General features: G+C 66.4%; 3 protein-coding genes across 4 annotated transcripts; 1 reads left to right on the forward strand and 2 right to left on the reverse strand.

Moving 5' to 3' along the window:
• Positions 1–881: 881 nt before the first annotated feature.
• KPTN (kaptin, actin binding protein) lies at positions 882–5,614 on the reverse strand. Of its 2 annotated transcripts, XM_087729733.1 has the most exons (12): positions 5,075–5,381; positions 3,964–4,046; positions 3,775–3,859; positions 3,165–3,219; positions 2,985–3,060; positions 2,515–2,588; positions 2,190–2,299; positions 1,859–1,957; positions 1,676–1,745; positions 1,468–1,603; positions 1,168–1,341; positions 882–1,093 (listed from the first exon to the last, which is right to left on the reverse strand). In XM_087729733.1, exons 1-12 carry the CDS (start codon positions 5,283–5,285, stop codon positions 1,001–1,003), a joined length of 1,266 nt encoding a protein of 421 aa, XP_087585859.1. In that variant the 5' UTR covers positions 5,286–5,381; the 3' UTR covers positions 882–1,000. The 2 variants fall into 2 exon arrangements, with proteins under 2 accessions (XP_087585859.1, XP_087585858.1); XM_087729732.1 differs by lacking the exon at positions 3,165–3,219 and having other exon boundaries at positions 5,075–5,614.
• Positions 5,615–5,706: 92 nt separating this feature from the next.
• NAPA (NSF attachment protein alpha) lies at positions 5,707–15,169 on the reverse strand. Its single transcript, XM_087729734.1, has 11 exons — positions 15,010–15,169; positions 12,701–12,780; positions 12,354–12,470; positions 9,664–9,710; positions 9,248–9,325; positions 7,736–7,791; positions 7,289–7,373; positions 7,041–7,145; positions 6,591–6,659; positions 6,285–6,335; positions 5,707–6,174 (listed from the first exon to the last, which is right to left on the reverse strand). Exons 1-11 carry the CDS (start codon positions 15,105–15,107, stop codon positions 6,076–6,078), a joined length of 885 nt encoding a protein of 294 aa, XP_087585860.1. The 5' UTR covers positions 15,108–15,169; the 3' UTR covers positions 5,707–6,075.
• A 238-nt stretch (positions 15,170–15,407) lies between these two features.
• LOC104021131 (E3 SUMO-protein ligase ZBED1-like) lies at positions 15,408–19,159 on the forward strand. Its single transcript, XM_009474622.2, has 2 exons — positions 15,408–16,955; positions 17,108–19,159. Exons 1-2 carry the CDS (start codon positions 16,817–16,819, stop codon positions 19,147–19,149), a joined length of 2,181 nt encoding a protein of 726 aa, XP_009472897.2. The 5' UTR covers positions 15,408–16,816; the 3' UTR covers positions 19,150–19,159.
• The last annotated feature ends 1,872 nt before the right edge of the window (positions 19,160–21,031 follow it).

Here is a 21,031-nt window from a genome sequence, read left to right on the forward strand (position 1 = left end):
TGCCGCCGTTCAGCACCGGGGCAGGGACAGCTCCGCGCCCCCCCCCCCCCCCCCCGCGCCCACGCCCCCCGGGCCGAGCCCCCTCCCCAAACTCCGGCCCTGCCTCAGTTTCCCCTTCCCAGCCGGGCCCCCGAGGGGCTGGGGGTCCCCCCCGGTCACCCCCACCCGTTTGGGGGGGGTCCCCAAGGACCTGGGGGGACCCCCGGTTCCCCACACCCACCGGGGGGGGGTGTCCCCGAGGAGATGGGGGGGACCACAAAGAGCTGGGGGGGTCCCCAAGATGCAGGGGGGGTCCCCACAGTCACCCCCACCCATTTAGGGGGGTCCCCCTGGTCTCACACAATATTTGGGGTGTCCCCAAGGAGCTGGGGGGTCCCCCCTGTCACCGACACCGATTTGGGGGGTCCCCAAGGAGCTGGGGGGGCTCCTCCGGTCCCGCACCCCCGTGAAGCTGGGGACCCCCCCCGGCCGCGCCTGCCCGAGGAACAGGGGGGTCCCCGAAAAGCCGGGGGCTCCCCAGCATCGCCCGCAGCTGGACCCCGGCCTCTCCGGCAGCGGCTCCGCGCCGGCACCTCCCCGGCTCTGGCACAGTATTAGCGCCGGACCCAGCTGCCATCGCGCCGCGGCGAGGAGGGGAGGCAGCCGGCACGGAGGCGCGGAGGCAGCCGGCACGGCGGTTGGGAGCTGCCGGCACACCGCCAGCCGCAGGCCGGGGGGTCCCGGCGGCGCGCGGAGGGTTCGACGCCAAAACCGGGGCGTCCGGCGGGGGGTCCAGGGTCTCCCTCTGCCGTCCCCGCCCCGTGGGTGTCACATCCCCTTCGCTGGGACGGAGGAGCTCTCCCGGCCACCGGCGGCGTTCGCCGAAGGAGCCAGGGGTGATGGCGGGATGCCGGGAACGCGTTTATTGGTGGGGGGGCGGGAGGTTGGGGTACATCCGATTTGGCGGGGGTCTCGCCACCGCCGAGGCCGGGCAACGCCGGCGGCGTCTTCCGTGGCCGCGTCACGCCTCCGCCACCGTCCCGCGCCGGGCTCGGCGCTCCGCTTCCCCCCGCAGCCGCTCCAGGACGCACCGGGCCGTCGGTCCCAGGCTGTGCTGGCGTGGGGAGATGCGCGGTGAAGCCCACGACCGCGGGGACCCTGCCGCCACCGCGGCGGCACCGCGCTCACCTGCAGGACGTGGAGTCCCTTCAGGCAGACGACGGCCAGCTCGCAGAGCCCGTCGGCGGTCAGGTCGGCGTAGAGCATGGAGAGCAGCGGGCTGGGGAAACGCCGCGTCCAGAGGAGCCGGAATTCACCGGGAGCGTTCCCGGCAGCGCCCGAGTATTTGTAACAGAGCAGCTCCTACGGCGGAGAGAGGACGCGGGGAAGCCGGGGGGCTACGCCGGCGGGGGGGTCGCGTGGCCCGGCACGGCTCGGAGAGCCGTGCCGGGCCACGCGATCGCCCCGCCGGCAAACGCCATCACTCACCTGGCCATAGGTGCCGAGGAGGATCTCGTGGGCGCCGTCGAAGTCGACGTCGGTCACCAGCGCGCAGAGGACGCTGTCGTACTGGTCGCTGGCCGGTAAGATCAACTGGTCGCCCAGTCCGTTGGTCAAAACGTCCCTGGAGGAGGAAGGAGCCGGGTGACGAAGAGGAGGGGAGGCGAAGGACCCGCGCCACCGCCCCGGCACTCACCGGTACACCACGGAGAGCTCAATGGTGCTGGTGACGAGGACGCTGTAGCCTCGCGCGGCGACGGCGTCACCTGGGAGAAGGCGGCGGCGGGATGGGGGTCACCCCTGGCTCCGAGCGCGGCGGGGAAACCGGAGCTCCGGAGAGGCCGCAGCAGGGATCGGTGCCGCGGCGCCGTCTCCTTACCGCCCTGGGCCGTGCCGGCTCCCGGCTCCGACGGCAGCGGGAACACCAGGACCTTGGAGACGGGACCGTCCTGCTGGATGCTCCAGCTCTGGAGCACCGCTGCGAGAGAGAGCGGCTGCCGCTGGGATCCGCCGACGCCCGGGGAGCCGGGAATGATCCGGCATCCGATCCGCGGGCCGACGCCGCGCACAGCCCGTTTTCTGCCCGTTGCCCGCCCTCCCCGTTAATCCCCGCCGGCGCTGCGGCGGAGCTAAGCGGATCAGCGCCGCCGGGATGGTTCATTCCGGGCGGGAAAGGCCAGGGGGGGAACATGGCGGCGGGCGGTTCTCACCTGGGCCGGCGCGGTCCACCCGGGCGACGCGGACGTAGCCACTCTGGCAACCGAAGGCGGTGATGCGCTGGCCGGCGCCGGGGACGTTGCAGACGTCGAGCCAGAGGACGCTGCGGGGGTCGGGGGGGGGGCTGAGGCCGGGGGTCCCGGGGGTGGGGGGGTCCCAGGGGGATCCCGGGGGTCTCAGGGGGTCTCGGGGGTCCCAGGGGGTCCCGGGGGTTCAAGGGGGTGGGGGGATCCCGGGGGGTCCCAGGGGGGTCTCGGGGGTCCCAGGGGGTCCCGGGGGGGTGCCGGGGGGGTCCCGGGGGTCCCACGCCCCCCGTACTTGCTGGGCAGATCCTGCAGCTCCGGGAAGAGGGGCTGGATCGGCTGCTCCTCAAACTGGTGCGAGCCCTCGTTCTGCGGGAGAGCGGGGCTGGGCTGCGGCGGGCGGGGGGACGGGGAAGGGGGGGAAAAAGGGGGGAAGGGGGGAGGAAGGGGGAGAAGCAGGGAAAAAAATGGGGAAAACCAGGGAAAAAAACAGGGAAAAAAGGGGGAAAGCAGGGGGAAAAGGGGAAAAAGGAGGGAAGCAGGGAATAAAATGGGGAAAAAAGGGAGAAAAGCAGGGAAAAAAGGGGGAAAGCAGGGGAAAAGGGGGAAAGCGGGGGAAAAAGGGGGAAAGTGGGGGAAAAGGGGGGAAAGCAGGGGAAAAAGGGGGGAAGCGGGGGAAAAAGGGGGAAAGCGGGGAAAAGGGGGGAAAGCGGGGAAAAGGGGGGAAGCGGGGAAAAGGGGGGAAGCGGCAGGGGCCGGGCTCACCTCCCGGTAGAGGTGGATGGCGGGGTCGTTGCCGCTCAGCAGAAAAACCGTCTCGGGTTTGTCACCGACGCAGACCCTGGGGGCGGGAGGGGGACAGGGGCGGGGGTGACGGGGTGCGGGGGTGACGGGGTGCGGGGGTGACGGGGTGCGGGGGCGACGGGGGCCGGGCCGGGTACGCACTCGGCGTGGCAGAGCTGGAAGGGGGTGAACTGGAGCTCCAGGTTGAGGCAGCTCTCTGCGGGGAGAGAGGGGGGCCGCGCTCAGAGACCCCCCGCGTCCCCCTGGGGACGGACGGACGGGGCATGGGGGGACACACAGAGCCTGGGGACAGACAGACCAAGCCCTGAGGGGACACACGGAGCCTGGGGACGGAGGGACGGAGCCCCAGGGGGACACACAGAGCTTGGGGACAGACACACGGAACCTGGGGATGGGACATGGAGCCTGGGGACAGACACACGGAGCCTGGGGGGGACACACAGAACCTGGGGATGGGACATGGAGCCTGGGGACAGACAGACAGAGCCTGGGGAGGACACACGGAGCCTGGGGATGGGACACGGAGCCTGGGGACGGACAGGTGGAGCCCGGGGACAGACACACGGAGCCTGGGGGGGACACACGGAGCCTGGGGATGGGACACGGAGCCTGGGGACGGACAGACAGAGCCTGGGGATGGGACACACGGAGCCCGGGGGGGACAGACAGAGCCTGGGGACGGACAGATGAAGCCTGGGACAGACACACGGAGCCCGGGGGGGACAGACGGAGCCCGGGGGGCCGCACTTACGCGCCACGGAGTCGAGGTCGTACTCGGAGCCGGGCTCGTAGTCGCAGTAGATGTTGAGGAAGGGGCTGGCTTTGTCCCCGGAGTCCTGGGGGGCGAGGGGGTGGGCGGGGCGCCCCGCCCTGCCCCGCCCTGCCCCGCCCGCAGCCCCGCCCTGCCCCGCCCCGCAGCCCCGCCCGGGCGGGGCCCCACCTTGATGAAGGTGATGCCGACGACGAGGCCGCGCTGGGGCGGCGACTTGGGGAAGCAGTCGATGGAGACGATCTCGGCGTCCACTGCGGCGGCGGAGCCTCAGGGGGGGCCCAGCCCCCCGGAGCCCTCTGACCCCTGACCCCCCGTGACCCCTGACCCTGGAAATGGGCAGGCTGGCCCCCCCGTGCCCCTTGACCCATCACCCTCATAACACCAGCCCTGACCCCCTGTAACCTCTCCCTGTGACCCCTGACCCCTGTAACCCCTGCCCCATGGCGCTTGACCCCCCATAACCCCTGCCCCATGACCCCTGACCCTGTAACCCCTGCCTTTGACCCCCCATAACCCCCTCCCTATGACCCCTGACCCCCTGTATCTGCTCCCCCTAACCCCCTCTAACCCCTCCTTTTGACCCCCATAACCCCCTCCCCATGACCCCTGACCCCTGTAACCCCCTCCCCTATTACCCCTGACCCCATAACCCCTTCTTTTGACCCCCCATGACCCCTGACCCTCTCTCTGCAACCCCTCCCCATGACCCCTGACCCCCGTAACCCCCTCCCCTGACCCCATAGCCACTCCCCATGACCCCATAAGCCTCCGTAGCCCCTCCCCCTGACCCCATATCCCCTCCCCATGACCCATGACCCCTGTAGCCCCTCCCCATGACCCCCATAACCCCTCCCAATGACCCTTGACCCCCTGTAGCCCCATCCCCTGACCCCATAACCCCTCCCCATGACCCCTGACCCCCGTAGCCGCTCCCCATGAAACCCCCCATGACCCCTGACCCCCCGTAGCCCCTCCCCATGACCCCCATCACCGCTCCCCATGCCCCCTGACCCCCCATAGCCCCTCCCCATGACCCCATGACCCTCTGTAACCCCTCCCCATGACCCCCATCACCCCTCCCAATGACCCTTGACCCCCCGTAGCCCCATCCCCTGACCCCATAACCCCTCCCCATGACCCCCGTAGCTGCTCCCCATGATCCCATGACCCCCGTAACCCCTCCCCATGCCCCCTGCCCCCCCGTAGCCCCTCCCCCTGACCCCATACCCCCCCCCCCTGACCCCCGTAGCCCCTCCCCGCGCCCCCCCCGGGGCCCCACCGGGGATGTAGGTGAACTGCAGCTCCCTGGCCACGGGCCGCAGCCGCTGCCGCAGGTCGTGGTACCGGAAGTAAATCACCTTCCCCTTCAGGGCGGCCGCCAGCAGCCCGCCGGGGCCCTCCCCGCCCGCCAGCGCCGCCAGCCCGTACACGTTGCTCTGCGAGGCCAGCCGGCTGAAGCTGTCCTCCACCAGCGGGCACCGGCCCGCCATGGCGGCACCGCCTACCGGCTACCGGCGACCGGCACCGCCGCGGACCGCCCCGTCCCGCCGCCGCCGCCGCCCGGGGGGGGGGGGGGGGGGGGACGGGACCCTTCCGCGCCCCGGCGCCGCCGTGACGCCACCGCTGCGACGCCTGGGCGGAGCCGCGAGCATGGCCGCGCCCCCTGGGCGGAGTTATAGCGGTATCCCCGCCCATTGGGTGCGTTGTTTTGCATAACCCCGCCTCCCGCGGGCGGGGCCTACCGAGGGGGCGGAGCCCAGGGGCAGCACATGGAACCCCCAGGGCTCTCCAGGGCGGGGGGGGGGGGGCAGGACAGGGACCCTCATTAATTAATTAAGATTAATCAAGGCAGCCCGGGGAGGCTGGAGGAGGCCGGGGGCAGCGTGATCCTGCGGGGGGGGGACACAGGGCTCGGCTCATGCAAGCTTTTATTTGCCTTTGCGAGGACGCACGACAGCCAGCGACGCCAACGCATGCAGCAGCGCCTTCCTCCTCCTCCTCCTCCTCCTCCTCGCCCCTGGGGAGGAGCCGGGGGGACACAAAGTCCCGCAGCCCCCCGGGAGAACGGGGGGACCCCCGGCGCAGAGGGGGAGAGCTGAAGACCCGGGCTCGCGGGGAATATATTACATTAAATATCTGAAGAGGGGGCCATGTACAAGGAAAGGGGGGGGCGGAGCCGGGCGGGAGCGGAGCCGGGCGGGAGCGGCTCCGGAAAACGGGAATGGCTCCGGAGAAGGGGAACAAGGCGGGGACGTGGTGGGGAAAAGGCGGGGCGGCCGCCTAGCGCAAGTCCTCCTCGCCCTGGATGGTTTTCTTGATGCGGAGCAGCATGGTGGTCAGCCACTGGTCCAGGCGGGAGATGGAGTCGTACTCCTTCACCTGCGGGGGGAGAGGAAGAGGAGGGAGGCGGCGTTGGGGAAGGCACAGCCCTCCCAGCCTGGCGTTTGGGGCGAATTCCCGCCTTTTCCTGGCGGCGGCGTTAAACCTACCGCGTCGGTGTAGGCGTCGATGTTCTGCTCCTCGTGAGCGTCCAGCAGTTTCTGGGAGAGGGGAGCGGAGGGGATGAGGGAGGGGAGAGGCAGAGCCTTCCCCCGCCTTCCTCCGAACAGACGCGGGGCGCGGCAGGGGGCGCGGAGCCCAGCCCAGCGCGGGCAGGAGCCCCCCGGGGAGCGGCCAGGCTGCCGCCGGCGCTCCCGGCCCCTCGAGCGCTCCCCGGGAGCGGGCCGCGATCCCGGCCCCGCTGGCGCTGCCGTCCCGGTGACGCAGGCGAGGAAGGAGGGAATTGTGCTGCTCACCTTGACCAGCTTGCACTCCCTGGAGTCCGTGAAGGCCGGGAACATCTCCTCGTACTTCTGCACGGCCAGCTGTGGCGGAAGAGGAGGAGAGAGGGATGAGGAGGAGGAGGGAGGAGGAGGAGAGGGAGCAGAAGAGGGAGAAGGAGGAGGAGGAGTACGAGGACGACAGGAAGGAGGAGGAGAGGGAGCAGAAGAGGGAGAAGGAGGAGGAGAGGGATGAGGAAGAGGAGGAGAGGGAGAAGGATGATGAGGAGGACGGAGAAGGATGAGGAGGAGAGGGAAAGGGCTGAGAAGGAGGGGGCTGAGGAGGAGAGGGCCGAGGAAGGAGGAGGAGGAGGAGGAGGAGAGGGCCGAGGAGGGGCCCACGCGGGTGGGCTGGCTCTGGGGGCTTGTCGAGGGCGGCGGCAAGCGTCCCAGCAGAGCCACTAGCCCCGAGGGCCCCGGCCGCACCTTGGCGTTGAGCATGTCGATGCAGAAGTGGCAGAGGGCGGCCTTGAAGAAGTACTCCTTGGCGCTGTACTTCAGCAGGGGGCTGTCCATGGCGCTGGTGCCCACCTGGGGAGGCGAGCGGGAGGGACGGCAGCTTTCCCGAGGGACGAGCCCCCCGCCGCCCAGGGGCTGCGGCCGGGAGTCTCTCCCGACGAGGGTCTTGGGCGGGGGGAGAGGGAGGACGGGGCCCCCCAGCGCCAGCGGGCTACCTGCTCGTAGATCTCCACGGCTTTCTGGTACTGCTCCAGCTGGGCCGCGTAAGTGGCCACCTTCAGCAAGCACTTGTTGGCAGAGCTGCGGGGAAACGGAGAGCGGGGAAAGCTGCGGGCAGCGCCGGCAAGGCCTCCCCGCGCCGCCGCCGCCCCAGCTCCCACCCGAGCGCCGGGAATTGGGGTTCCCACAAAGCCCGGGAGTGCCGGGAGCCCTCCTCTCCCCCCGGCACGGCACGCAGCAAGCGCCGCCAGCCCTCGCCAGGGCCAGAAGCCGGCGGTGAGGGCGAGGAAGGAAGCGGGCAGCGGCGAAGACACGCAACGCCGCCTGCTGCAGAGGGGGAAGTCGCTTTGGAGACAGAAACTCGGCCACCATCTGTTTGCTTGAGCCGCCCCGGGCTGTGCCGCAGCGCCGATCCCGCACGGAGAGAGCGGCAGAGCCTTTACCTGTTGGACTCTTCCCCTTTGTAGTAATCCGCAGCCTGCTCGTAGTGGGCTATCGCCTAGGAGGAAGGCAAACGCAGTCAGGGCGTAGCACACCGTTAAAAAAATACATTTTATATATAAAAAAATACAAAGATCTGGGCGCTGCAGAGCCTGCGGCGATGCCGCGCTCGGGAGAACCCTCCCCAGCCCGGCCCCGTGGGGCGCACGCCCGCTCTCAGCCGCCCACGCAGCTTCCGCTGCCCGCGCTGCCATCTGTGCCGGCTGCCGCGGCCGGCTCCCGTCCCGAGGCGGCAACCGGCCGGCAGCTCCCCGCCGAGACAAGGTCAGGGCAGCGAGAGGGCCCGGACCTTCGGCGGGGAGCCAGATGCCAGGCCGGCAGGCGCCCCGGAGCGCGGCGGCTCGATCGGGATGATCGAAGATACGCTCCCTCCCCGGGGGCCAGGTTATTTTTCTCTTTTCAGCCCATTCGTTAGGGGGGCGGCTCATCTCCTGGCTGCCCGTGGGCGCGTTTCACACCCGTCTCCTGCCAACAGGCTGGGGACCTACTGGGCAGCTAAATTTGAAGACGAATCGTATCGCTGCCAAGGAGCGCGTCGGATCGGTGCCGAGGAAGAGGAGGCTTTCCTGATGGGAGCTGGCGGATCCGGCTGAGCAAGCTTGGCCTTTCCCCGCAGCGCCGAGGGCAAAGCCCTACGTTATTTTCCCAGCAGCTCACCGGGAGCGGCGCCCGGCGGGGCCGGACGGCGCTGGGGGTTATTCCCCGGAGCTGTCAAGCAGGGTGTCAGAGAGGCTGGCTGGGAGGAGTGTCGAGAACAGCCCTAAATTAACTCGGGAAGCGAGCGGAAGCCCGAATTAGATCCACACAGGATGTGGAAACTTGTTTCTCTTTAAAACGAGCCTGGTTTAGTCCCCGGGAGAATAGGAAAAAAAAAGAAAAAGCAGCCCATTGAGTCAGAATGGAGACACGGGGGCAGGAACGGCACCCGCGGAGGCGGGCCTGCGGGACCCCGCCGGCACCCAAGCCCCCGGGAAGCCAGCGGCCTTCGCTACCTCCATCGGCAGCGGCCATTTCTTCTCAGATGGCTCCGATCGAACTGTTCTCGCACTTCCCAGACGCCCACGCAAGCCCGAAGCTTGTCTTTTTTTTTTTTTTTCTTCGTTAGCCGCGGCATCGAGGCCGTTCCAAGCGTCTCCCTGGCTTTGCGCAGGGCTGACACACACCGGGAAGCGTCGCTGGTATTTGGGGCTTGACGCCGGCGGGGCGGCAGCCGGCAGAGCTCAGCGGAGCAGCGGGGAAGAAGCGAAAACAGCCGGAGGGCAAAGGGTGACCTGCGGAGGGTACGTCACCCCGAGCGGGCCCGACGGCTCGGAGCTCGTCTGCCGGGGCGGCGGGGAATCGGCAAAGCCCTCTCGAGCCACTGTCCCAGCCACGAAGCCTCCGGGTTTCGACCGCTGCCGAATCCCCGCCGGAATCAACGGGGGCATTTACGGAAGCCGGAGGGCGGCGTTTACCTTTTCGATGTCCACCAGCTCCGTCTCGTAGATTTCCGCTATGGATATGTGGTGCTTCGCAGCGATGGTGAACCGCCCCTGGAAGCGGAAAGGAGTCGGCGCTCGGAAGGGCGCTCCCAGCCCGACGGGAGCGAGCCCCGCACCGGCGACAGGCAAGCCGCTCCCGGGGCAGGCGGCGCTGCCCAACACACCGTTCCCAGCGCTCAGGGAAGGATTTGGCCCCTGCCCGCCACCAGTTTGCCTCCAGGTCTCGCCGGGTGCTGGTTTCAGCCCCGTTTAATGCCAGCAAGCTGGGCAAAACCACCCGAGACCCCCGCTTCCACTCAGCTGGGGCACAGAGAGGGGGGCCCAGCCCTTCGGCCTCGCCGCTCCCCCTCCCGGAGAAGGTGAGGCGAGAAGATTACGGCCGGGCTTACCATGTCTGTGTAGATCTCGATAGCTCTGATCAAACAGTTAATGGCCTCTGAGAAGAGAAAGAACAGCTTCGTGAGCACGGGCGCTTCGGAAGAGCGGTGCCGTTTGCCACCCCTCCCTCCCGCTCCCAGCCTCCCCGAAGCGACGGAGCTGTATTTATAGCACGCTCAAAAATCAATAGCCGCTCAAGAAAAGCTGCGGAGGCTACAGGCTTCGAGGGAAATTTAGAGCACGCGAGCGGCGACAGCGACCGGCAGAGCAAATCAAAGACTCTCTCTGTTGGCACCGTCGTGTCCCCGTGCCCCGGCGTTCGGCAGCTGACGGCCAAGAGCCAGCCGGTTCGCACCAGGCAAACGGACGCCTTGCCGCGCCAGAGGTCCCTGACCACAGACCACCCACGCCAAGACCTGCTTTTCTACACGTTGCAAGCCCCAACGCTGCCGCGGACGGGAGTTATCCGAGGCCGAGGGGCACGCGGAGCGGTTTAGGCAGCCTCCGAGCTCGCCGGGTGCCGAGGAGCTGTTGCCGCTCCGCTTCCAGCGCAGCCCTACTCGCGGTGCGCCGTGCCCCGGGGCAGAGGGGAGCCGGGGAGGGGACCAGGCTGCGTCTCCTCAGGTCCCTGGAGCAGGCGGGTAGCGGAAAGCAGAACCCAGAGCCGCTCGCGAGTCAGGCGTTTGTTTCCCAGAACAAAAGGCCTCTGTTTGGGGCGCAGGGCGTTTGAGATGCAGACCCCCTCAGATGTTTGGGTGCCGTCCCTGCGAAGGGACGAGCCCCAGCAGCAGCTCCGCAGCCCCTCTCCTGCCCCGCAGGACCGAGCCGGGAGCCCCCCGCCGCCTCTCCCCAGACCCCGGGGCAGGATTTAACCCGGCGCCGACTCCGACCTGGCCCCCACTGCCACGTTTCAGCCCTTCCAAAGGGAGACACACTCGGAGGAGCGCCCAGCTCCGCCACGGCCAGGCCCGCACGGCGCAGGACAGGGGGGCCGAAGCCGCAGCGTTTCGCCGTATTTCAGGAGGAGGCACCTTCCCCTCGCTGTCTCCGAAGAGGCGTGGGAGGAACTCTGCTGCAGCTAAATGCCAGGCTCCAGGAGACGGATCTTTTTCTGACTGCTCCCAGCTGTCAGGCTTGCAGCGCTCCCTACCAGGGAGCCGAGCAGCCGAGGAGCTGCCATCTGACTGACGGCTGTCACAGCCGCGTCTTCGCCGTACGGCACCCAGCCCCGGCTACGTGGGACGGCGGTTCACGGCGCGGGCAGCGAGGGGGAAGAGAAGGGAGCGGGGCTGGATGCCAAAGGACCACGCCGGCGCGGGCGCTGGGCTCTGAGGGCAGGAACGCCGCTCTCCGGCGCCGCTGGGGTAAAGGCGGCTGCAGGACCCTCAACCAGCTCCGAGGACGGGGTCGGTTCACCGAGAAGAGGCAGCGGTGGACACGCGGTGGTATTCAGCCACGTTTTTCTCTCCACAAGCTCACCCGCGGGGTTGTGTCTGCATCCTGGCCCCTCCAGCCATCCCCGTTGGACACCTCACCCAACGGACGGCTCTGTCTAGCACAGACCCATCCCCGCCACAGGGAATTCCCGTGTATTCCAGGTTTTTACCCCATTAGGAAGAGGCAGGCTCAGCCTCCGCCTTCCCCCTCTGGTTTCCCGAAAGCCACAACGCGCCGGGGCGGGGGGAGCGGGCGTGTTTCAGCACACCGGCTCGCACAGCCACCCGAGAGAGGAAAACACAGGTTGAGTGCAGCGCGAGCGGATAATCGGAACATCAGTCTCCGGGAGATTAAGCAAATCCTCCACGAGATTAAATTTGTTTTCTCCTCAGGTTACTTCATTATCTTCTCTGAAAATGACCCAAACTGATCCGGCGCAGATAACCCGGGGGCAGCAGGAGCCCGGCAGCTCGCCGGGAGCAGCCGAGCGGTCCCCCGCGGCGCGGGTGAACGCAAGGAAAGCGAGACCGACTCTCGCGCTCCTTCCCCTCTTGGCACCCTAAACCCAACGCTCCACGCTCGTCGCCTCCCACCGCTATTCTCCCCTCCTGCGCTCCAAACGACGTGGAAGAGAGCTAGGATCCGAGTCGCCCGTGGGGGAAGACGCAGGACGCCCTAGCTCGTTGCCCGTCCCACCGAAGCCGGCCGAAATGCCAGCCGTCGAGAAGGAGGAGCGTTTCATCTCAGCTTGGCCCATCGGCCCCGGAACGTTCCCCGCCGGCTCGGCTCCCAGCAGCCCGGGAGCTGCTTTAACGCTGGAGCGAAGGGAGCCAAACCAAGCGGGATCCACGCACGGCGTGTGAATCACCACCAAACCCCTTCTGCGGCTTCAGCTGAAGCCATATGCTCCGAGTCAGGCTCGGCACAGGGATTCCCGCGGAGGGGGGGCGAACCGACGTCAGCCGGCAGGCACGCTGGCTGCGGAGGTGAACTTTGCCTGCCGTCAGCTACCGGAGCGACTCGCAGCTCGGGGAAGCACGTCAAATCCAGCCCACAGCATTTCGGCTCGCTCCCAAAGGTGTGGAGAGGATGGGATAACACACACCCAGGAGAAACCCTTGCGTAACGGGCGAAAACCCAGCGGATACGCACGACGCGCGGCCTCTGGTAACCGAAATCGGGGCGTTTTACGCGTGCTCGCGCCTCCCACCGCAGCTCGGGAGGCTGAACGATCCCCGGCGCCGGAGGGAAATCGAGCCCTTACCTTGCGGGTCAGCTTTCTTGAAGGCATTGCCCGCGTCCACGAAGTTGGTGGCTGCGTCGTGCTTGCTCTGCAGCTGCAGGTGGAGCTGCGCCGCCTGGCAAAAGGCATTCCCTGCGGCTGGAGGAGGAGAGGGAAAGCTCAGGAGCCTCGTCTGAACCGTTTCGGAGAGGTGGGGTGGAAAAGCTGGGCGCAGGCAGGTTACCCCGCGCAAAATCGAGCTAAAATAAACCAGCGGCATCGAGCCTGCGCCGGCTTTCAGACCCGGAGGGGTTCGCTCCTCCCTGGGGGCGGCCAGGAGACTGCGCTCCCAGCCCGGGGCAACGGCTCGCGGCCGCGCTCGTACGTACCGCTCCAGTTTTTGGCCATTTTGAACATGTTTGCTGCTCGGGCGTAGATGTCGCATGCTTCCTCTATCCTGGAAGAGCCCCTGGAAGCAAACAGAAACCGGGCGCTGCACAAACGCCTGCTGGGAAGCTCAAAACCTGCGCCCCTTCAGCTGTGATCAGCGAAGCCTTGGCTTACGGCTTCCCTCTGCTGCTGGGGATGCAGCCAGCAGCCGCTGGGGCAGCCTCCCGACCCCAAAAACAGCTTCCCAGCCCCCAAAACCAGCCAGAACCCAGGGAAGGGAGAGGCTGCGGGGCTGCCCAACAACGACCCGTTTTAAAACGCAGGGCCTGCGGCACACCGGCTCTGCCAGCGAGCGCGTTCCTCTGCCGGCCTCGCCGATTCCGCCTGGAAACCCCAGCTGGCGACTCAAGGGAGCTTATTACGGTCGCGTTTGTGTTTTTGGGGCTTTTTTTAAGCACAAGCCTGAGCCGTTTTGCTCACGTTTCCTCTCTCCCGGAGACGTGGCAGGGGCTGGCGGGAGCGAGTCGCCGGAGTCAGCACCTCCGCCAGTTCGGATTGGTTTCAGCAGCAAAATTCTCCCGCTCCCCCCCATAAAAAAAGAAAAAGAGGGAGAGCATCAAGGCAGCTGCTTCGCCCCACGCGCAAACCGCGATGCCGCCGAACGCCGGCCGATAACCGGGCTAAAAGGGCAATAAGCGTCCGGCGGATTTCGGCAGCCGGACTTCACGTGCGCGGGGCTGACGATGGCTCGAGGCCGTTTGAGACAACCAGAGGGATCTCGGCGCTTCGCAAAACGGCCTTTGAACTCCGAGAATCCCAACCGCGACTGGAAATTACCGTTTAATGCCTAAACGCCCCAGTTTTCCGCCTCTCGTTAATTTGGAGCTGTTAAATAACGTTAAGGAGGGCGAGCTGAAGGAAACGCGGCAGCACGGCGAAGCGAAGGGCAGCAGAAACCGTGGCTCCGGTCCCTGCCACGCACAAAACCTGGCCCCAGCGTCTCCTTCCCAGCCGCAGCCCGAGGAAAACAAACCTCCCCCTTATCAGACTCGCTCTTGTTTATGAAATCACCCGGGTCGAGCTGAATTTGGCAACGTTAAGCGCGGGGAACCTCTCATTTCTCCCCTCGCACCGCAGTTGCGTAAAGCCGGAGTTAAAGCCAGGCCCGGTCAGCCAGCGCGGCCGCGAAACCGGCCCGGTCTTTGGTGCCAAGGAGGCAAATGGAAGCCCCGGAGCTTGGCTTTCCGGGACCTGCCGGCAGCCAGGAGCGCGCAGGGCCGCACGTAAAGTTTATAAAACCCAGTTTGAACGGGTTGTAAAGCCCAGGCCAGAAGCGAGGGACGAGTTCACGGTGAACTGACAGGCAACCAGAGCGCCTGCTGGTTTCCGACAGCCTTCCCCATAGCCCCCACGCCCCGTAACGTGCCCGAACACCCTCTGCCACCCCCCTGCACCCCCCGGCGCCCACCCCGCAGCCCCCGAGACAATCCTAGTGCCTTTTTCCCATGCCCAGCACCCCCACAATGTCCACACGTCAGCCCAAAGCCCCCCCCCAGACACTCCTAACACCCTTTATCTGCCCCCCAGCACCCCTTCAGTGCTCACCCTTCACCCCAAAGCCCCCCGAGCCCAGCACCTTCACCCCAAAGCCCCCCAGAAGTCCCTAACACCCCTTTGCTGCCCCTCTGCACCTCTCAGTGCCCACCCCTCACCCTAAAACCCCCCAGGACCCAGCACCTTCATCCCAAACCTGCCTAGAAGCTCCTTACACGCTCCCCTACCCCCCTACACCCCCTCAGTGCCCACCCCTCACCCCAAAGCCCCCCCAAGCCCAGCACCTTCACCCCAAAGCCCCCAGAAGCCCCTAACACCCTTTATCTGCCCCCCAGCACCCCCTCAGTGCCCACCCCTCACCCTAAAACCCCCCAGGGGACACCACCTTCACCCCAAAGACACCCAGAAGCTCCTAGCACCCCTTCTCTGCCCCCCAGCACCCACCTCTCACCCCAAAGAACCCCCAGGGCCCAGCACCTTCATCCCAAAGACACCAGAAGCCCCTAACACCCTTTATCTGCCCCCCAGCACCCCCTACGTGCCCACCCCTCACCCTAAACCTCCCCCAAGGCCCAGCACCTTCACCCCAAAGACACCCAGAAGCCCCTAACACCCCTTCCCTGCCCCCTAACACCCCCCCTCACCCCCCCCCAGGACCCAGCACCCTCATCTCGAAGACCCCCCCCCCAGCCGCTGTCAGGCCCCCGGGGGGGCCCAACCCCGCACCGGACCGGGCCGGCCGGCTCGCACTCACCCGAAGAGGCCGGCGAAGAAGGACTGGGAGCCGCGGACCTTCTTGTCGGCCTCGGCCAGGAGCTGCAGCGCTTCCTTCTCCTTCCCGGCCTGGTCCATGGCGGCCGCCTGCAGCCGCGGCGTTCCACCTTCCCCTGACGCCGCCGTGCGCCCCCTTCACGTGACGCCGGCGGCGCGCCGCATTGGCGGGCGGCGGCCACGTGGGGCGGGCGGAGGGGGCGGGGCGGCGCTTCCGCCTCGGCTCCCCGCGGCGAGGGCGGGCGGCGCCCCCTGGCGGCCGGGGGGAGCAGGCGCAGGCGGGGGGCGCGGGGTGGGGGGGACCCCGCCGCCCTGAAATGGGCCGGTTTCGGCCTTTTCGGCCATTCTGACGCGTTCCAGTGACGTGGGGCCGATGCGCTGGGCCGGGGCCCGCAGCCCAGCCCGCCTCAGCGACGGGGGGGAGGCTGAAGGAGGCCGGGGTCAGCCAAGCGCCCGCGCCCCCGCCGGCACCGCGCTCACCGAGGGTTACGGTGCTGACATCACAGCCGCGGCGCTGACGTCACGGCTACCGCGCTGACATCACTCGGCTACTTGACGGCGTAGCAGGGCTGGCGCTGCTTCTCCCTGAGCTGAAACAGTAGCGCCGGGGGCCGAGCGCCGGCCCGGAGGGGTCAGGACGGGGCTGGCGGCTGCTCCCGCCAGGCGCTTAACGAACCGCCGCTAACGAGGCGGGTAATTGGATCTGGGCCCCGCCGCCGCCGGCTTTGGAGAGGAGCCCTTGATTCATCCCTTCGCGGGGAAAGGGGAGCGCTCCCGCAGCCCCGCTGCCCAAGGCGTGAGGAGTTAACGAGGCTGCGGGTCGTTAACGAGCTCCGCGGTTCCTCGGCGGCGGCGGCGCCGCCGGCGTTGGGTACGCGCCCGAGGCGACGCCGGCAGCGGGAGGCGCGACGGCGAGCGGCAGAGCGCCTCGGCCAACAGAAAACGTTTTTGGGGCGGAATCCCTCGAATACGGCACCTGCCCGCGGCTGGGAAGGTGACATCACCGGCGCGGCCATCTCCGTCACCGACGGCTTTGCCGAAGGCGGCGCCGAGTTCTCGTGGCGGCGGGACGGAGATGAGGGGGCGGCTGGGGGAGAGGCTCTCCCCCCGAAAATCACCCCGCTCGCCCCAAAACCCCCGGGCTTGCCGCCGGCACCGGCCCTCGGAGCCGGCGTTTGCCACGGCGTCCGGCGCGGTGAAATCCCGGTGCCCGCCCGCGAGCGGCCGATTTTTCTAGAGGCGAAACAAGCGGGGCCGTCTTCACCGCGGCGCGCCGGCGGAGAGGAGGTAAGGCAAGGGCGCAGAAACCCCCATTTCTCGGTGGGCGGAGGGTTTTGGGGGGAAATCAGCCCGAAAGAGGAGTTTTCCCCGTCGCCGAGCTATTTACGCCCGATTGATGATGCCGTCCCGCTTGCTCCGGCAACACCTCGCCGGAACGCCGAGGCAGAAAGCCGCTAAAAACTTCCCCCCGCTGCGATCACCCCAGCCGCCGGTTAGGGTTTTCCCATTTTGGGCCGGTTTAACCCCAGATTCGCCCGTGAAAGGTTTGGGACCAAAACCGCTACGAAGCTCCCGCGGAACGAGGGGTTGGATGACGTCACCGCCGCCGGCGTTCAGCGCCGGAATTGTCACGGCGTAGGTCGCCTTCCCGGGCGCATCCCTGGGGAAACAGCCGAGGATTGGACGCGGTCATTTTAACGGTCCCTGTTGTTCCGGTCCTTTGGGTTTTTTTTTCCTTGTTTTTGGGTTTTTTTCCTTGTTTTTGGGTTTTTTTTGGTGCCAAGACGACGATGGCCGACGCAAACTCCAAGCAAGCGCCTCCGGCCTTGCAGAAGGGCGTTAAGCCGGAGGAGAGCGGCGGAGAGGCGCAGCCGAAGGAGGAGGCGACGGAGGAGCCACCTCTCCCTCCCGTCCCGCAGTCGGCACGAGGTACGTGCGCCCTTTTGGCCTTTTTTTTCCCCCCCAAAAACACCCGCGGCAGCCACCGAAGGGTGCTTCTGGTTTAGGACGGGACCGAAGAGCGCAGACCCAAGGGAGGCTGCGATTGAAATTGTAGGCGCTGTTGCGTTTTGTCTCCTCAGAGGAAACGCCCCTGGTCTTCACCACCTACAACATGGCGGCCGCCAGCCTCGCGCCCTCGGCCCGGAGGAAGAGGGAGAAAGGGAGCGGCCAGGAGGGCGCCAGCACCGCGCTCTACGTCGACCGCCGCAAATCCAAGGTGTGGAATTACTACACCAAGCTGGGGGACGCCTACGTGGAGTGCAACGTCTGCAAGAAGCAGCTCTCCTTCCACAACAGCACCACCACCATGCGGGAGCACCTGGTGAGGAAGCACAGCATCCGCGACACCTTGCTCTCCCAGCTCAAGGACGACCAGGCTTCCGAATCCGACTACGCGGCTCAGGAAAACGCCGTGAAACGCTTCCGGCAGATGACGCCGGAGAGCAACCTCTACCACGTCGCGTCCTGCTCGGAACCCAGGACCGACGTCATCCTGGAGCTGGTGCTGGAGATGATCTTCCGCGACCTGCACCCTCTCTCCGTGGTCAAGGACAAAGGCTTCGGGCTCCTCGTCGGGTACCTGGAGCCGAGCTTCGCGCTGCCGTCGCCGGCGCAGCTCGCCAGCATGCTGTGGCACCGGTACAACGTGGTCAAGCAGCACCTGGAGCGTTACCTGCAGACGGCTCAGGCCATCGTGGTCTGCGTGGAGTTCTGGGTCTCCCAGCTCAGCCAGAGCTACCTGACCGTCACGGCCACCTTCATCGATGGGGAGTGGCGGCGGGCACGCTGCGTCATGGAGACGCGGCAAGCGCACGAGGAGAGAGCGGAGGGGGATTTAGGGGAGAAGCTGTACGCCGTCCTCTCCGAATTCGGCTTGTCCAGCAAATCCGTCTTCTGCGTTCTGCACGACAGCCCGCAGAGCGCGGCGGCCAACGCGCGGCAGCTGAAGAACGCGTACGGCTGGAGCAGCCTGTGCTGCGCCGCTCGCACCCTTCACCTCTGCATCAAAGCGGGGCTGGAAGTGGAGCAGGTCCGAGAGGCCCTGAGCGTCGCCCGCGGCATCGTCGGGTATTTCCAGCGGGACGCGAAAGCCGCCTGCTCCTTGAACAGCAAGCTGGAATCCATCAACAAAACCAAGCTGAAACTGGTGATGGACGTGGGCTCTCGCTGGATAACCACCATCGAAATGTGCGAGAGCCTCTTAGACCTGAAGTGGGCCATCGTGTCCGTGCTGGAGGAGCACCCCAAGGGGCCGGCGGCCGTCCAGAGCTTGGCCGACCACCAGTGGAAGCTCCTGCAGGACCTGCTCCCCGTCATGAGGACGATCAAGATCGCGACGTCCTTCCTGCGCGAGGAGCAGAACGCGTCGGTGTCGTCTCTGATGCCGTGCATCCACGGGATCGTGGCTGCCATCGGGCAGCAGTCGGAAGAGGCCGGCGCCGTCATCAAGACGGTAGTAGGCAACATCCGGACAGAGCTGACGCAGCGCTGGGGGCTGTCGGAGGACGAGAAAGTGCTGGAAAGTCCAGCAGTTATTGCCTCGTTCTTGGACCCGCGCTTCAAGGAGATGCGGTTTCTCAGCCCCGGCCTGAGAAGCGAGCTGCACAAGAGAGTGAAGAACATGCTGTCGCAGGTTTTCAGCCACCAGTCGCCATCCGCTGCCCCGTTCTGGATGCCAAACTCGGATTACAAAGCCGAGGGCGGAGACGCGGGCAGCCAGCTGTCTGCTCACAAGGACAGATGCTCGAGCACCGCGTCGCAGAGCATGTACGACATCCTTTTGGGGAAGGATCCGACGGAGAGCATGCCCGAGATCCACCAGCAGCTGGAAAACTACATCGTGGAGCCTCTCTGCAAGCGCAGCACCAACCCGCTGGACTGGTGGAAGAACAACGAGCATCGCTTCCCGGCCGTGGCGCGGCTGAGCCGGCAGTACCTCGCCGTCCCAGCGACCGCCGTGCTGCCCGAGCAGGCCTTTGCCGCCGGCGAAAGCACCCTGGAGCACCGGCGAGCCGTCCTGGCGCCGGAAAACCTGGACCAGATTCTGTTCTTGCATCAAAATTTTGACTTTTTAGAATCGATGAGAAACAGTAACGAGACTCGGAACAGAAATCTGCGCTAAGCGGCGTGGAGGCGGGCACGCGGAGCCCTCCCGCGGGCGTTTCATTGCCCCGCGGGGTTTTCGGAGGCCGGCCCAACAGCCCCACCGCAGTCCCCCGTCTACGGCGGCGGAAGCAGCCAGCACCGAGTATTTTTCCAAACTCCTGCCCACGTGTTTTTGCGATCGCTTTGGCAGCGCCCGCGGTGAAGAGCGAGCTCAGGAGGAGGTGCGAACGCGCCGCCTTCCCGCGCTCGCTGTCTCGTCCCCCACGGAGCCTGCAGTCCCGGCTTTAATTCCTCGCGCTCGGAGCGTTTGCTCTCTGCTCCATCCCTACTCGCATCAGACCCACTTGGGGCGCGCGCCCGAGCGCCCGGGCCAGGCCTAAAGCCCCGAGCGCCTTCTCAAGCGCTCTAAACTGGAGCCCAGCCCGCTTCCGAGTGTTTTCCACACGTAAACAGCGCTGACTGCGGGCAAGCCGGGAGTTAAGAACAGGCTTGGACAGGTGCCGAGCTGCCGGCACAGACAGAGGCCCGCCGACGTTGACGTCCCGCGTGGATACAGGACACGGGGGCGCCGACACTCGTGATTCATCCACAAATGCCACGCGACTCGACCGCGGCGCGAGAGGAGGGCGGCTCGGGGGAGATCCGGGCGCCGCGGAGCGCGCGTCGGCCTGGGAGGGCGTGCTTCGGGGTGTCCTGCCGCACAGGGCTGGCAAAGCGAAGGGACGGCGAGGGCGTCCCGTCCTCGCCGCCGAAGAGCGTGACGACGCCCACAAGATACGTCAGCGAAAACGCAAAATCACCCCGGGATTTTCCTCTGGGGGATGAGTTATAATTGCAGCAACCCTTCGCAAAGCCGAGGTCAGCGTCCTAACACACACGTGTAATTAAGATCGCTCAGTCCTGCAACGTCCCGCTGTTTTTTGGTTTTTAAAGGGAACAGCCCCCTTTCTCCAGCTTTGCAGCTTTTTCCCCCCGAAAGCTTTCGGCCCGCGCAGCCGCTTTGCCGTTGCTGGCGGGGCTGCTGCTGACTTCCATGAACATTACCGACAGGCCTGTCTTCGTTTTCGGAAGGCAGCTGGTTTCCCTTTGGAATCGTAAGGGCTAGATTAAAAAAGAAAGTTTCTTTGGCTTTTTTTTTTTTTAAATACAAGTTACGAGAAGCGGAAGGATCAGGGTGGCGCCCGCGCTGCAAAGCCTCCTTCTCCTCGGGGTAAAGCCGCTTGGCGAGGCCCAGACCCGAAGGTTCACCCTTTAAAGAGAAACCGGACCCGAAATACGGATTTGCTGGTACTGGACGTGAATATTCAGCCTAGCAAAAATTAAACAAAGCCATGGGAATCCCGTGGCCTGGCAACAACAAAAAAAGCCTTTTGTCCCTCCTAGCGTAACAAGAGACAAGACCCCTTATTTATATTTCATTCATCGAGCCAATCAGACCCTCAGTTTTCGCCACCAAAGGCAGTTTAGCGAGGCAGGGTTATTTATGCAAACGAACACAAATCAGTGCAATAGGATAACTGGATACGGTGCTTTGCGTATTGCGGAAGGCGAACGCCGACTCTGCTCGATGATGACTCGCAGCAGAGCGAACGCGTTTAACCACCCCGAGCCTGCTGCCGGGCCTTATCCCTCCGGGAACCCGGCGACGAAAGCCGGCACCTCGTATTTTGCAACAGCAAAACGAAGGAAGCGTTGGCATTTGGCCTGGCGAGCGAAGGAGCTTCGCGGCGACGGCAAGCTGCGGCCTGGAGCGTCCCCAGACTCAGCGGCTTTGCGGTCTCCAGCTTTAACTTTCAAGAGAGTTTTCGGAATCAGAAGGATCCATCTTTACACCCCCCCGCCCGCCGACCGAGGGACCGGGCCCGCGGAAGCAGGCGCCCAGGTTCTTCTTTCGAGAC

This window comes from Nipponia nippon, unplaced genomic scaffold (assembly GCF_047370975.1).
Source record: "Nipponia nippon isolate SJK-2023a ecotype South Korea unplaced genomic scaffold, ASM4737097v1 scaffold_46, whole genome shotgun sequence".
Lineage (NCBI taxonomy): Eukaryota > Metazoa > Chordata > Aves > Pelecaniformes > Threskiornithidae > Nipponia > Nipponia nippon.

What these genes read in the sequence shown, in the direction of transcription:
- KPTN (XM_087729732.1), bottom strand. Translation starts at nt 5,490, where the DNA reads ATGGGCGGGGATACCGCTATAACTCCGCCCAGGGGGCGCGGCCATGCT. An exon ending in CCATCCACCTCTACCGGGAG is followed by an intron (nt 2,589 to 2,984) that starts GTGAGCCCGGCC and finishes GCTCTCCCGCAG; the next exon opens with AACGAGGGCTCGCACCAGTT. An exon ending in AGCCGGCACGGCCCAGGGCG is followed by an intron (nt 1,746 to 1,858) that starts GTAAGGAGACGG and finishes GCCTTCTCCCAG; the next exon opens with GTGACGCCGTCGCCGCGCGA.
- NAPA (XM_087729734.1), bottom strand. Translation starts at nt 15,107, where the DNA reads ATGGACCAGGCCGGGAAGGAGAAGGAAGCGCTGCAGCTCCTGGCCGAG. An exon ending in AATGGCCAAAAACTGGAGCG is followed by an intron (nt 12,471 to 12,700) that starts GTACGTACGAGC and finishes CTCCTCCTCCAG; the next exon opens with CCGCAGGGAATGCCTTTTGC. An exon ending in TCGACATGCTCAACGCCAAG is followed by an intron (nt 6,660 to 7,040) that starts GTGCGGCCGGGG and finishes CTTCCGCCACAG; the next exon opens with CTGGCCGTGCAGAAGTACGA.
- LOC104021131 (XM_009474622.2), top strand. Translation starts at nt 16,817, where the DNA reads ATGGCCGACGCAAACTCCAAGCAAGCGCCTCCGGCCTTGCAGAAGGGC. An exon ending in CGTCCCGCAGTCGGCACGAG is followed by an intron (nt 16,956 to 17,107) that starts GTACGTGCGCCC and finishes TTGTCTCCTCAG; the next exon opens with AGGAAACGCCCCTGGTCTTC.